Genomic DNA, 12,540 nt, shown 5'->3' with positions numbered 1-12,540 from the left:
TTGTACCTTCGATAAAGAAACACGTCAAGAATAATTGTTTGAGAATCTTACTCTTTCTGGGGAACTTTCCTTTCCATCCTAATGGTAAGGAATTTAAAGGCCTTGTTTTTGTCCTCCCCCCACGATGCCCCCACCCCAAAAGTAATATTCTTGATCAAATCTATGATTCAAAGGATTCTAAAATGTTTAACTATTTCTCTTAGGCAAAAGAGGTTGAGTTCCATTTGGGCTAAAAAATAAAAGAATATAGATCCTATAGGAGCGATCAAAGATATTGTTTGCCATGAGGCAATTGCATGGAATGAAATTCTTAAGGTGAAAAATTTAACATAGTCTCAATGTGCAAGATGATGGTAAAAACATGGTTTTTTTACCTGAATTCAGACGAACTGAAGATTTGGACACAGAAGAAAGTAAACAACAGTGGATTTGTGATGATGATTTGTTAGAAAGTAAAATTAAATAATGGAGAAATCACATATACCATGACATAAACAGATAAATCTCCATATGAACTGGGTGAAGAAGCGGTGAGATTAAATTCAAAACTGTACGTCAGTCTCACAGTGGCTACAGATGTCCTCTGTGTAGTTCCACATTATATTGAAGAACCAGCAGTCAATGATGTAATAATGAAAAAGTAGAGGAACTATGCTGAGAACATTGTACTTCTAAGAAACTTAAAATGGCTGATTTTATTAAACAGGCTATATTTTATTTTTATTTTTTAACATTTTATATTAGTTTCAGGTGTTCAAAACAACATAGTGATTAGACATTTATACGCCTCACAAAGTGATAACCCTCCCTCAAGTCTACTACTCCTCTGACATCGTACATCGCTATTATAGTACCATTGACTATCTTCTCTGTGCTGTACTTTACATCCCGTGACCATATATATATATATGTGTGTGTGTTAATTATAGTTGACATTCCATATTATATTAGTTTCAGGTATACAGTATGGTGGTTAGTGATCCCCCCAATTAAAGATGCTATATTTTAAATTAGAATAGAATGTTTGTGGTACATACATACTGTTTTTGGTTTCTCACTTTGACTGTTAATTATCTAGTGATCTCTCAACCAAGGGGACTTCTGTTATCTCGCTCACTCATTTTGCTGCTGCTACAGTAGAAGCCCTGTATCCACCTTTGATCACTAGTTGGAGTTGCCTAAAAACATCCTTTAGAAGTTCATATCTTCAACATCTGTTTTAACTTAAAACACACAGCTTACATCCACATACTGATGATTTTTTTTATTAATAGTATAGAGCCATATATATTGGCTGATTATAGTTTCCTGAGCCTTTTTTTACATTAACTATGCCATCTTAATTCTGTTTCTATTTTTCTAGTGTGGAAAGAGAAGTTATAGACATTAGCAAAACAAATCTGAGTGCACAATCCTTCTGGACTTTTAATGTTTTTTTTGTTTTCTTTTCTCTTTTCAACAGTTGTCTTGCCCACACCATCACACCAATTCAGCCATTTGTTGATATATTCTTTTGTGTTTAGCGACTCACTTTTAATTAGATTTCCTAATGAATTCAACTGGCACAAACAGACTTGAGAACTAACTTGACAACTGGTGGGAGCAGAAAGGCAGAGATACTAGAGAGCAGACCCCTAGCTTACAGTTCACTGTATGTTATGAGCACCTGTTGCTATATTTTAGAGGGAATGGAGAACGTGGGTCAATCTGGCTAGTTAGTGAATGGCAATACTAGCTGGCCTCCCCTATGTTGCTTGGCGGGGGGATGGGTGATAGGCAAATAAATGCCCCCCACTACTCATCTTGGAATAAACCCCATACGACTGCCTAAGGGAGAAATAGAATGAGTCACAAATCTTCCCATGTGACTTTCGATTTGTTGCTCACAATTGAAATCCCTGTTTTCATGGACCGCTGTGCCTCAATCCAGGATTCTCTGCAGGTACCTTGAGGGTGGAGGGAAGGATCCCCAAAGGAATTTCCTGTATGCCGTTGGTATTTTAGTCAGACCATCCACAACATGCCTTCCAATTGTGGAGAAAATCTCTTCATGTGGAATGGTAACAGAAACCATTTTATGTGTATAAATTGCGATTAAGCTTTGTCACAATAGAGAAGGCAAATGTCAAGGGAATTCACAGCGAGGAACAATTTAGATGTTCACCCCCCCTGGTCAGACTAAAAGGTTCTGTTTGTGATGCTTGAGTGTTGAGGACATTTCTGTATCTGCTTGGTTTGTGGCACTTATTTTCAATTTTCACCTGGGAAATTTCGACAGCATCAGTCTTTAAAATAGAAGAATAATAAGAGGTAGCTGCTTTCCTAACATTTGTTGAACCTCCTGTTTGTTTTTCAAAAGACCCATTAATTAAAGACTGGCTAAAATCTAGTCACCCACAGCGTAGTGATGATAGAACGCCTAGGGACAAAACACCCCTCAGGGTTCAGAAGGAAAGAGTGATTAATAGGACTGATTTTTTTTTTCATTTTAGTCTTCTGAATCGTTTTTTTTTCTTTTTTTTTCTAAGGAGTTTAAAAAAAGTGTTAAGGAAATTGATTAACATCACTAAATACTGATGGAGGGGAGGGCAAGACCCTCCAGGGCTGAGCTCTTAGGGACCCCCAAGGAAGGTGGGAGGCTACAGGCCCCGGTGATGGAGGCCTCAGTTGTGAGTCTGGTCACACAGGAGGTTGGGCTGAGCAGGGTTCCAGGGTCCTCCTATCAGCAGCGATCTTCCCTCCAGCCTAGTTTCCGGTCCTGATAAGCTTGACCGTAGCTGGGTCATTGGCTGTTTGCAGCATATGGATCACACGCGCCCCCCGCACCCCCAGACACGCTTTTGTAGCGTCTGAATCTTGTCCCCAGTCTGCAATCCAGGTGCTCCTGCCGTATTCCCGGAGTCCATGTAGCAAACACAGAATCCGAGCACGGCCCATCCTCTTCCTTCTCTTTTCTTTTGCCTTCTCCCTTCTATCTTGCTCTCGTTTTCTCTTCTTTCCCTCTCCCTCCTGGTAAGAGGGCGCAGGAAGGAACAACTGGGCGTGCGCGCTGCATATTAGGAGGCTTGTCCAAGCACCATCGCCCCTGGATTCATTGGGAAACTTTCCTCTCACAAGACCCAGGTCTCACCACGAATCGATGACTCACCCTCTGCGTGTTCTCTCTTCCTCTCCCCTGTAGGAAATGTGACTGGAAACAGTAACTCCACGTTTATTTCCAGCGGGCAGGTGATGAATTTCAAGGGCGACATCATCGTGGTCTACGTCAGTCAGAACTCCCAGGAGGGCCCGGCGGGGCCGGGCAGCGGCGCGGGGGAGCCGGTGGGCCGCCCGGTGCAGGAGGAGAGCCCGCCGTGCTGCGACTCGTTCGCGGGCCTCGGGCCGCGCTTCCCGGACACGTGCGGCATCCCCGAGCCGGACAAGGCGTCGCGGCCGGTGCAGGAGCAGGGGGAGGCCGAGGCCCGTGCGCCCGGGGCGCAGCGCTGAGAGCGCAGGGACCCTCTGCGGCTCTCGACGCGCCTCGGAGCCGCGATGCCACCAGACAGGCCGCGAGCTCCGGGCCATCAGCCCGCCCTCTGCTCCCGCGAGGCCCTACCTGGCGGCGCTGGCCGCGCGCACCTGCACCTGGGTGGGGGGCGGGGCTGGGGGCGGGGCGGGGACAGGGCCGGGCGGCGGCCCGAGCTGCACCTTTGCTCCTTCCTCTGCATTCGGTACATCTGCGTCAGATTACTGACATTCTCTTCCCATCCTGCTCTTCATAGAATCGGGGACTTTTAAAAAACGTACCACTTACTGATATTCAGTCACATATCAACGAATAACTCAGGTACACGTTGCTGTCTCTTTGGTTCCGCTTCTTACTCCCTTTCGTGATTTTTCTCCCTTCCCTCTCACCTTCCATTATCATTTCTTCAGTATTTGTCTCTTTATGACATCTGTTTTTATGACGGTCCTGTTCTATTTGGATCTGTTATTGTTTCCCCCTTATTTGTATGTCACTTTCTCATAACATTTTTATTGATACTTCCCTCCCCCCGCCCCGACCTTTTTGACTACTTAAGGATTGTTTTGAATTCTCCTTAGGGTGATGGTCTTCTTTACAAACGTTGTTTTGTACCCCTTCTCACAAATAGGTGCCTGTGTTTTGGTGATGGCTGGGGGGGGGGTGTTGTCTGTACTAAGCACTTTTGGGGGAAAAAGCTAGAAATGTGAAGCCTGGAGAGAGGCTCAGGGAACAAATGGGGGGACCTTTCGTTTTTGAGACTTTTCTGTGTTCCCATTTTTCTAAAAGAAGAAAAGAGGGAAACCCCCGTTTCCTCTCAGAGTGTTTTTGCGTTTTTGCCCATCGTTCGCTGAACTCAGTTGCTGTGTGTGTCCTTCCCACACCATCCGCCGCTGTTCAGCCCTGCGGTGAATTTATTTCCCACTCCAGCCGAGGCAGTCAGATCCGTTAGTAACCGAGTCTCTAAAAAGGAAGGTTGCTGCAGCTTGGCCTCCGTATTCTGGATGTCTCTCTGGAAAAGATGAAAATGAGTAGGGCACAGGAATAGCCCGCACACTGAGTGAAAAGAAGGTGACAGGAGAGTCCAAGAAAGAAAGAATAAAGTTGAAGTGTTAGTATGCATTTTCTCTCTCTAGGTAAGAATGGCATAGATGTGTTTAGGCAAGAGGCCCTAGTTTCTTCCTAAAATAATTGTGCATCTGTAATTTAGCCTTGTAGAAGAAGAAAACATTCGGGCTAGTTTCCAGTGCATTTAAATTAAAAACCAATTCCTTGGATTGTAAATTGAAGAAAGTTTATCAAAAAAGTGGTTTTCTCTTAGCATCAGTCCTCTTGTGAGGAAACATACGATATGAGTCAGATTGAAAGGAATTACCTGGATTGTTCCATCATTTGTCGTCAGTGAGCATTTGTTCTCCTCAAATACTAGAGAAAAGTTAAAATACCTAAAATTAATTTTGCAGATCTGGTGGCCATGCTAGTAATGCTCAGTGTCTACACGTCAGTGGCCACAAATGCCCAGCTGAAGGGAATGACCACTGGTCACTGGTTTCTCCTCACTGGTTGCAGTTCTCTTGGAAATGCTGGAATAGTAGCAGTCAGTTGTAATTTTTAATGGAGAAGCAGAGGGTGCCTTTATAACTTATGGCACTCCTTAGCTGACATAAAAAATTGCAAGAAATAACTTGCATTGCCAGGATGATCAGTTGGTGGGAATTTACTGCCTCTTCTGCCCTTTTAGTTAACATCCATCCAAAGAGAGATGTTATAAAAATGGAAGAAGCCATTATACCTTTTGGTATGGAATATGTTAAACAAAGTATAGTTCATAAAGTATAAAATGCTGAGCTGAAAACCAAAGTTTCTACTGTGACTTTCATCTCCTCACTGATATTACTTTACTTTTCTGTGCTTTTGTTTTTCTTCCTATAAAAAGGCACTAATAATAATTTTTGACACTCTCCTTAGTGTCAAAAATAACAGAAGAGATAACAGAAGGATACTACAGTGAATGTTAAATAAAGCTCCTTAAGTAAAGGGTGCTAAACAAATACATAAAAATCTACTTTCAGAAAAAGGTAGTATTCTTTCCCACGCTGATACCTACTAATTCTATACAGACCCAAAGACGAATGATGGGAAATGTATAACAATTATAAGTCTGTGTCTGTATTATAGATATGTGTGTGACAAATTTAAACAGAATGAAATGAAGACAATCATGAGAAATTGTTTGGGGAAGGGAATGTGATAAAGAGATTATTAAATGTATATTTGACCATAAAAGATTTTTTTCATGGTTTACTTAAATAGGGCTCTTTGTAAAACAGTTACCTGACTTGTTTCTGATTTCTACAGTGTGCTGTGGTGTTAAATGTGGGTTATATTGTGTCTTATGGATAGAACCCTTGACAGCAGAGTTGGGACAGAACATGTCTTGCTTGTTTTGATGATATATCTGCTGTAGATCTTATAAGACAATTCTTTAAAATATAGGTTCATTATGCAGGGAAAGAATTGAAAGGGAAATGGAGTCTAATAGTTGCTACCTATATTTGACTCCACTACCAGGAGAAGGAAGAATCAATCTCTCTACCTGTAAGCTTGAAGAGCAGTTTGAATGTGATGTACTTGAACCTTCATATGATGGGAGAGAGAAGGCTCTTGCTGTGTAACAAACTACCCCAAACTCAGCGGCTTAAAACAACTACCATTTATTTGTCCTAAGTCTGTGGATTGGCTCAGCTTGGTTGGTTCTTCAGGCCTGGGTGAGGCCGGCTGGGCCTGCTCACCCATGTGCAGCCTGGACGCTGGCTGGCTGGGGGTTGGCTGGGCTAGACTGAACCCTCCCTGAATGGTCCCTTGGTGTCCCAGCCGTCTAGCCTGGCCTTGTTCTCATAGTGGTGGCAGGGTTTTTGAGGCTGAAGCTCAATCTGACACACTGTCACATTGTGTTGGCCAAAGGGCAGCCCAGATTCTAGAGGTGGAGAAACAGACCCCCACCTCTAGATGGGAAGAGTTGCAGAGTTACAGTGGGTAACAGGTGGATACAAGGAGGGGAAGAATGGTGGTGCCTTTCCCTTCTACCTACCAGGGGGCATTGTTCAGAATAGAATGGTGCAGGCAAGAGCTGTGTGCCTGGGAGCAGGACAGGAGTGGTGCCCAGCCGCCAATGGTGCCTTCTCTGGCATGCAGAGTACGGTGGATTTCTACAACCAGGACACATCACATTCATATTTAAGTATCGAAATTCCTTCCACAGCCAGATATACATGATTTGGGAACTGGTTCTACTGTACTGCTGCATTCCACTGGCACAATCATTGAAAAGTGGCTATATTCATAAAATGGAGACAACTGATGAGATACTTTGGGTAGAAGTCCCTGTTACGTAAATAGATAGAAGACCTGTTCACTATTAATGCTGATTCAGCAAACTCTAGGGTTAGGAACTGGGCAAGAGCATGAGCGTGTGCTAAGGTGCGGTCATTGGTGGAAGAGGCATAATTTTGAAATGTTTGCTGTTTGACATTCTCTGATGGCACCTGACTCCCCCGGGCCATCTGCTCTAGGGAGCTGTGAGGTGCTCTGGGCATGAGTTGTACAGCCCTCTGTTGGACAGGGGATAAAGTGTTCAAAGCACTAACATTTGATTGGCGAGTCATCATTTGTATTGAGTGCTTTTGACACTTGGGCCCTAAGTATCTCTGGGAAAGGAGATGAAGATCACAGGAGTGTCCTCGGGAGCCTGGGTATGTCCTAGAGGACTGGGGAAACCTGTGGACATTGCTCTGCTCTAGGGCAGCAGACAGGCCGCTGCAAAGGGGTTATCTGTGGAATTCCTGAGTCCCCTGGGCTGTGCTGTGAACAAACTACCTTGAAACCTCACCAAAGGCTTTGCCAAAAATAAGTGGGGACATTGGGCTGTGGCGGGGCCAACAGCAAGCACAAGCACGTCAGGCAATGTCACTGAAGCCAAGCCCAGACGTGCAGGGAGGCCGCAGATGCTGGAAAGGCTGGACCGCCCCTCTCGCGGCAGCCCCCACTAAGGACGTGCCTCCCGTGGCACACAGCCCCGTGTCCTCCAGGTTTTTCAAGGGAAGCACTGCATCCATTTCCAAGTGGGGAGGGATGTCTCAGTGACTTCGGACTGACCCAGTCCACCATGCTTTCTCCTGACACTTGGGAGTCTGATTTTCTCTCTCTGTGTCCACCTTGCTACTCCCCAGTCCTCTTGAACCAGATTAAAACCCATGCTCAGCTAACATCTCTTTCCTCCATTCCCCTTTAGTAAAACTGACGTGCAGGGAACACTTCCCAAAAAAATCTTCATTGGAGAATAAGATAGCATGAAAGTGAAAGTGATCAATTCCGGGTTCCTTCCAGTAACTTTGTCCTGTTCCCCTGTCCCCCTAAGTCATGGAACAAGCAAAATGTTTGCAGTCAGACCTGATGCCAAAACCTCAGTCTGGCCACTTTTGCCTTACCTTGGGCAGCGTCACTTCTTAGCCTTATTTTCCACGTGTGTAAGCTGAAGACAACAGTTTATAGGATGAAATGGGATGGGGTACAACTGAGCACCAGTAGCGTTCCCAGAAGACACCAGTAGAAGAGACTCAACTGTTACGCATCACTCTCTCTCCTTCTGTCTCTTACACCTGTCCATTCCTGGACACAGACGCGCTCTCAGGCATCATGTTCCCTTCCTGCGTCAGACCGCTAACTATAAGCTAATTCTGCCACCCACCTCAGATACCTTCCCGCTCTTTGAAACTAGGTCCGAGGGGAACACCTTTTCCACGGTCAATTGACAAAACTGTAGTGGTTGACACAAAGTTGTCACCTTGCGACATCACACACTGAGGGAAGTGGGCTTATGCCATGTAAAGCCATAATATGCTGCCTCAACTGGACAGCACCATTGGATGGGCCCCGGTGGGCTTCCACTCCTAGCCCCTGACATTTGGGGAGGTTGAGGATAACAGGATATGTAGGTTGAAAGTCCATGGTTTGTTTCGTTTTTTCTCCCAGTGTCACTAATGTCTCTTCCAGATTGGGGAGGGTAATAAATTGGCCACCAGCTTGAAAGAGTTGGCATTATAGGACCAAGCCCGCATGGGAGGGGACCGGAGCCCAGGAAAAGCCTTCATTGTGACCCAGATTCTTGATTTCTTATGGGCAGGTGTAGCCCCAGAAACAAGTCTCCACAGACAGTAAAGTCACGAGAAAAACTGCGTTCTGATGATGAGACACTTATGAGCTGCCTTAATTTAGGCAGAGGCAGTAAAACATCTTACCCTAAAATGGAAAAGCAATTTCATATTTATTGGCTTTTATGGCCTTTTTATTTCAGTGGCAAAGGAATCATGAAAAGAAAATGCATACTTAAAGCTCTAAAAGAGCATTTTCTAAATACTGTATCTGTGGAAAAAGAAACTTTTTTTTCATAGTTTTATTGAGTTTCTGGTGTATATCCAATAAGATTCACCCTTTTTAGGTACATAGTTTTATTATAAATTTTGACAAAAATGTATTGTTGTGTCACCACCACCACCACAGTCAAGAGACAGACTATTTTCAGCACCCCAAAAGTTCCCCTGTTTTGTTCTATGATCAGTCCCCTCCCTGCAATCCTGGCAACCGCTATCTACTCTCTGTCCCTGTAGTTTCACCCTTTCCAGAATGTCCTATGAATGGAATCATTCAGTCGCTAATCATTTGAGTTTGGCTTCTCCCACCTTGATGCCCTTGAGATCCGTCCAAGTTGTTGGATACATCAGTAGTTCGTTCCTTTTTATGACTGTGTAGTATTCCCTTGTAAGGATGGACCACATCTATTCACCAACATTTGGATTCTTCCCGGTTTGGGGCAATTACAAATAAAGCTGCTATAAAAACTCGTGTGGACATGTATTTTCATTTCTCTTAGGAGTGAGATTGTGGGGTCATATGATAAACTTCGTATAAACTCTATAAGAAACTGCAAAATTGTTTTCCAAAGTGGCTGTGCCATTTTGCATTGCCATCAGTAACGAACGAGAATTCCAGTTGTTCCACATCTTACTCAGCACTTGGTATTGTCAGTTGTTTGTTTATTTGAATTTTAGCCATTCTAATGGATGCACAGTATCTCACTTTAATTTTCAGTGCACGACTGAGCATCTTTTCACATGCTTATTTGGCCATCTTTATCTCTTACTTGGTGAAGTGTGTGTTTAAATCTTTTGCCCGTTTTTTTTTTTTAATTGGTGGTTTATTTTCTTACTGCATTTCGAATGTTCTTTATACATTCTGGATACAAAAATGCATAGGTTGTTAGGGCCTTTCTATTTCAAGGATAAAGAAGCCATGGAAAGATACATATTTAAACTTCTAGAGCATTCTGTAAGTGTTTACTACTATTTTAAAAAATAAAGACATTGCTATTTTTCATTTTAAAAAAATTAAGTTTCAGGAGCTGTGCACCAGTAACATGTGTTCAGAGTCAATGTCTCCACCTCTTTTCATGGTAGGACCAGAACCGCCGCTGGCTCCGGGGGCTGCCATGCCCTACAAGTCTTTATCGATGTAGCCGTCAGCTGCGGGGGGATATGCTCACCCATGGGAACCGTTGTTTTGTGAAATAAACCCGCTGATAGAACTGTCTTCTACTAGTTGAGGAAACATGGAATATTTCTGTATTGATATTTTCTGATTTCATTATTTTCTACATTAATCACCATATTCCAAGCATGAGGTACTGGGTGAGGGAGAAAATGAACGCAAACTCCAGATGCCATCATCTCTGTGTTTGGAGATGGAGTGAGCAGGTGCCTTGGGACAGACGCTGTCATCCTGGAAAAGGTCGTTGGGCACATGCTGTAAGGCCAGGTGGTCCCCGAGCATAACAGGATCTGTGGTGCTCTGACAAGCTCCACGGTTGTCCCTTGTCTGCAGATCATGCTGGGGGATGAGGAAGGCAAGACTGCATTCAGCCCAGCAGCCTTCTGAGAAGTTCAAACCCAGGGAGCTTCTGGAAGGAGTAGGATCAGACTAAGTGAGGCCCCTGGCAGAAAGGACACCAAAGGTCCCAAAAGGGGCAGTTGGCTGGTGGTCTGACATGAAGGGCTAGTATAAAGAGTTGGGAATGGACAGGTGGACATTTCTGCGGCCCAGCCACCTCTGACAATGGCTGAGGGTGCGTGCAGGAAGTGTGATTTTAACCCTGGGGCCTCCCCTCCCCTCAGCAGTGGACAAATAGCTGTATGTGAGACAGTGCTTGACAGTGACCAGAGGCTGTAACAGGATATGACTGAGCTCACTAGCCTTAGCTCATACTCTCTCGGGTATTTGGAAGGAGAACGTGTCCCCTTTGGACTGGGTAAGACATTGGGTTTCTTGGATGCCTGGAGTGGGGAGGCTTCACTTGTGAGGAATTTGACATCTGGGGGCTCCAGTAACTAATAGGAAAAGTAAAAGAGGTGTGGCTGTATTTATACTTGCAGCTGGTAAACAACACCGTGCCAGAAATAGACAGATGATGGGAAAAGAGGAATCCGGACGTCATGAATCTGACCATAGTCCCTCCCCCCCAAAACACCAAAGACTTTCACGTGGACTCTCTGGTCCTCAGCTCTCCAGGCTTGTCTCATACCACTTGCCTCCATTCCAGCTGCACTGGTTTTCTCTCTGCACACATCTCCTGCCTCAGGGCCTTTGCACGTGCTGTTTTCTCTGACTGCAGCATTTCCCACCATTTCTTTCCCTGGGCCTGACTTCTTCCCTGTGAGATAGACTGGCAAGGCATTGTTAACTCTTTTTTAAAAGCCAATCAGAAAGTGAGGGCGATGTAGATGGGAGAGGCCTTGACATGGAGTAGGGGCCACTGATGAGGAGAATGTGTCAGAACCTGGGACTCCTTTCTCTCCGCCTGCCCCTCCCCATCCTCTTCCACTATTTCTCTGCAGCTTCCCTGACCTCTCTTCTGCATTCCCTAATTCTGTGTCCCTTTCTCTCTCTTTTCCTGTTGCTGATCCCTTTTCCACTCTGTCCCTTCCCCCAGGCTGCAGAAGGTGCTGTGGTGAGATCTTCTTGCTGGAGCTACACCTTCTACAGTTGCTTTTTTAGAATTTGGCCTTTTCCTAGAAATGTCCCTTCTTGTTCTTCTTGTTCCAGTGGGCATATTGCTTCCATGTCAAAGCCAATTCCCTGGGAAGGACCCCTCAGATAGAAAGGGCAGGGTTTGGACTCGTAGCTCACCATTTCAGCCACTGTATGCATGTGTGGATCCAGAGTCCTGGTTTTTAAATGGGGTTTTAAACCCTTAGGCCCTGCTCAATGGTAGTTGGAAACGACAACTATTCCTGACTCCCTCAAAGGCTTGTACAATGTTTTCAGGGTCTAGGAACCCACTCAGGTAAAAGCAGGTCAATTCAGGGAGGGATCTCAAGAAACCAGAGAAAAATGTACCCCAGAATGTTGGAAGAGCAGGAATGAAGTAGCCCCAGACGCTGCCCCTCTATCCTTGCTCCCTCGTTTTCCTCCTCAGACTCACAGCTTCTCTCCTTCTCCTCAAGGAACTTTGCTACGCACATTGCACGTAACGGCTGCTCTCTTCCCAAATCTTCAGCTCCCGAAGCCTTTCATGTCCAGTGTCCACAACCCACTGGCCATGTATATTTATGTCTGTATATACATACAGTATATAAATTTTATATATACCAGAGGTGCCGAAAAAATGTATACAAGTGGACACTTTGGTCAGCGTTGCTCATGCAGTAGTTCGCTATAATCACAAGTGTCCGGACGCTGATGGGAACCACTCTGAGCACCTCTTGTAATAGCAGAAGTCAAACGTGACTTGTATTCATCTTTTGTTAACAGTGTATATTGAATATTAGAATTTTAATACAGTTTTTTCCTTTCTTAAAATGTGTATACAATTTTTTAGCAAATATATATATATATCTCCAATCAGTGGCCAAGGAGGGCCACCAACACACAAGGCCACTTGGGACAGTCAGGCCCGAGGGCAGAGAACGGAGGAGGTGGAGCCTGAA

At 44.7% G+C, this 12,540-nt stretch overlaps 1 protein-coding gene across 2 annotated transcripts in view; it reads left to right on the top strand.

Moving 5' to 3' along the window:
- The window catches only part of TNFRSF11A (TNF receptor superfamily member 11a), a 54,956-nt gene extending 44,983 nt beyond the window's left edge, over nucleotides 1–9,973 (top strand). For both annotated transcript variants that reach the window (XM_074339874.1, XM_019729350.2), the window contains exon 10: nucleotides 3,182–9,973. In XM_074339874.1, the coding sequence (XP_074195975.1) occupies nucleotides 3,182–3,486 (305 nt within the window). In that variant the 3' untranslated portion in view covers nucleotides 3,487–9,973. The remainder of the gene's footprint in view (nucleotides 1–3,181) is intronic.
- The last annotated feature ends 2,567 nt before the right edge of the window (nucleotides 9,974–12,540 follow it).

The sequence above is a fragment of the Rhinolophus sinicus genome, linkage group LG09, assembly GCF_036562045.2.
Source record: "Rhinolophus sinicus isolate RSC01 linkage group LG09, ASM3656204v1, whole genome shotgun sequence".
NCBI classification, from domain to species: Eukaryota; Metazoa; Chordata; class Mammalia; order Chiroptera; family Rhinolophidae; genus Rhinolophus; species Rhinolophus sinicus.
Note: the sequence above shows the minus strand (reverse complement) of the source record. Positions and strands in the feature narration are given on the sequence as shown.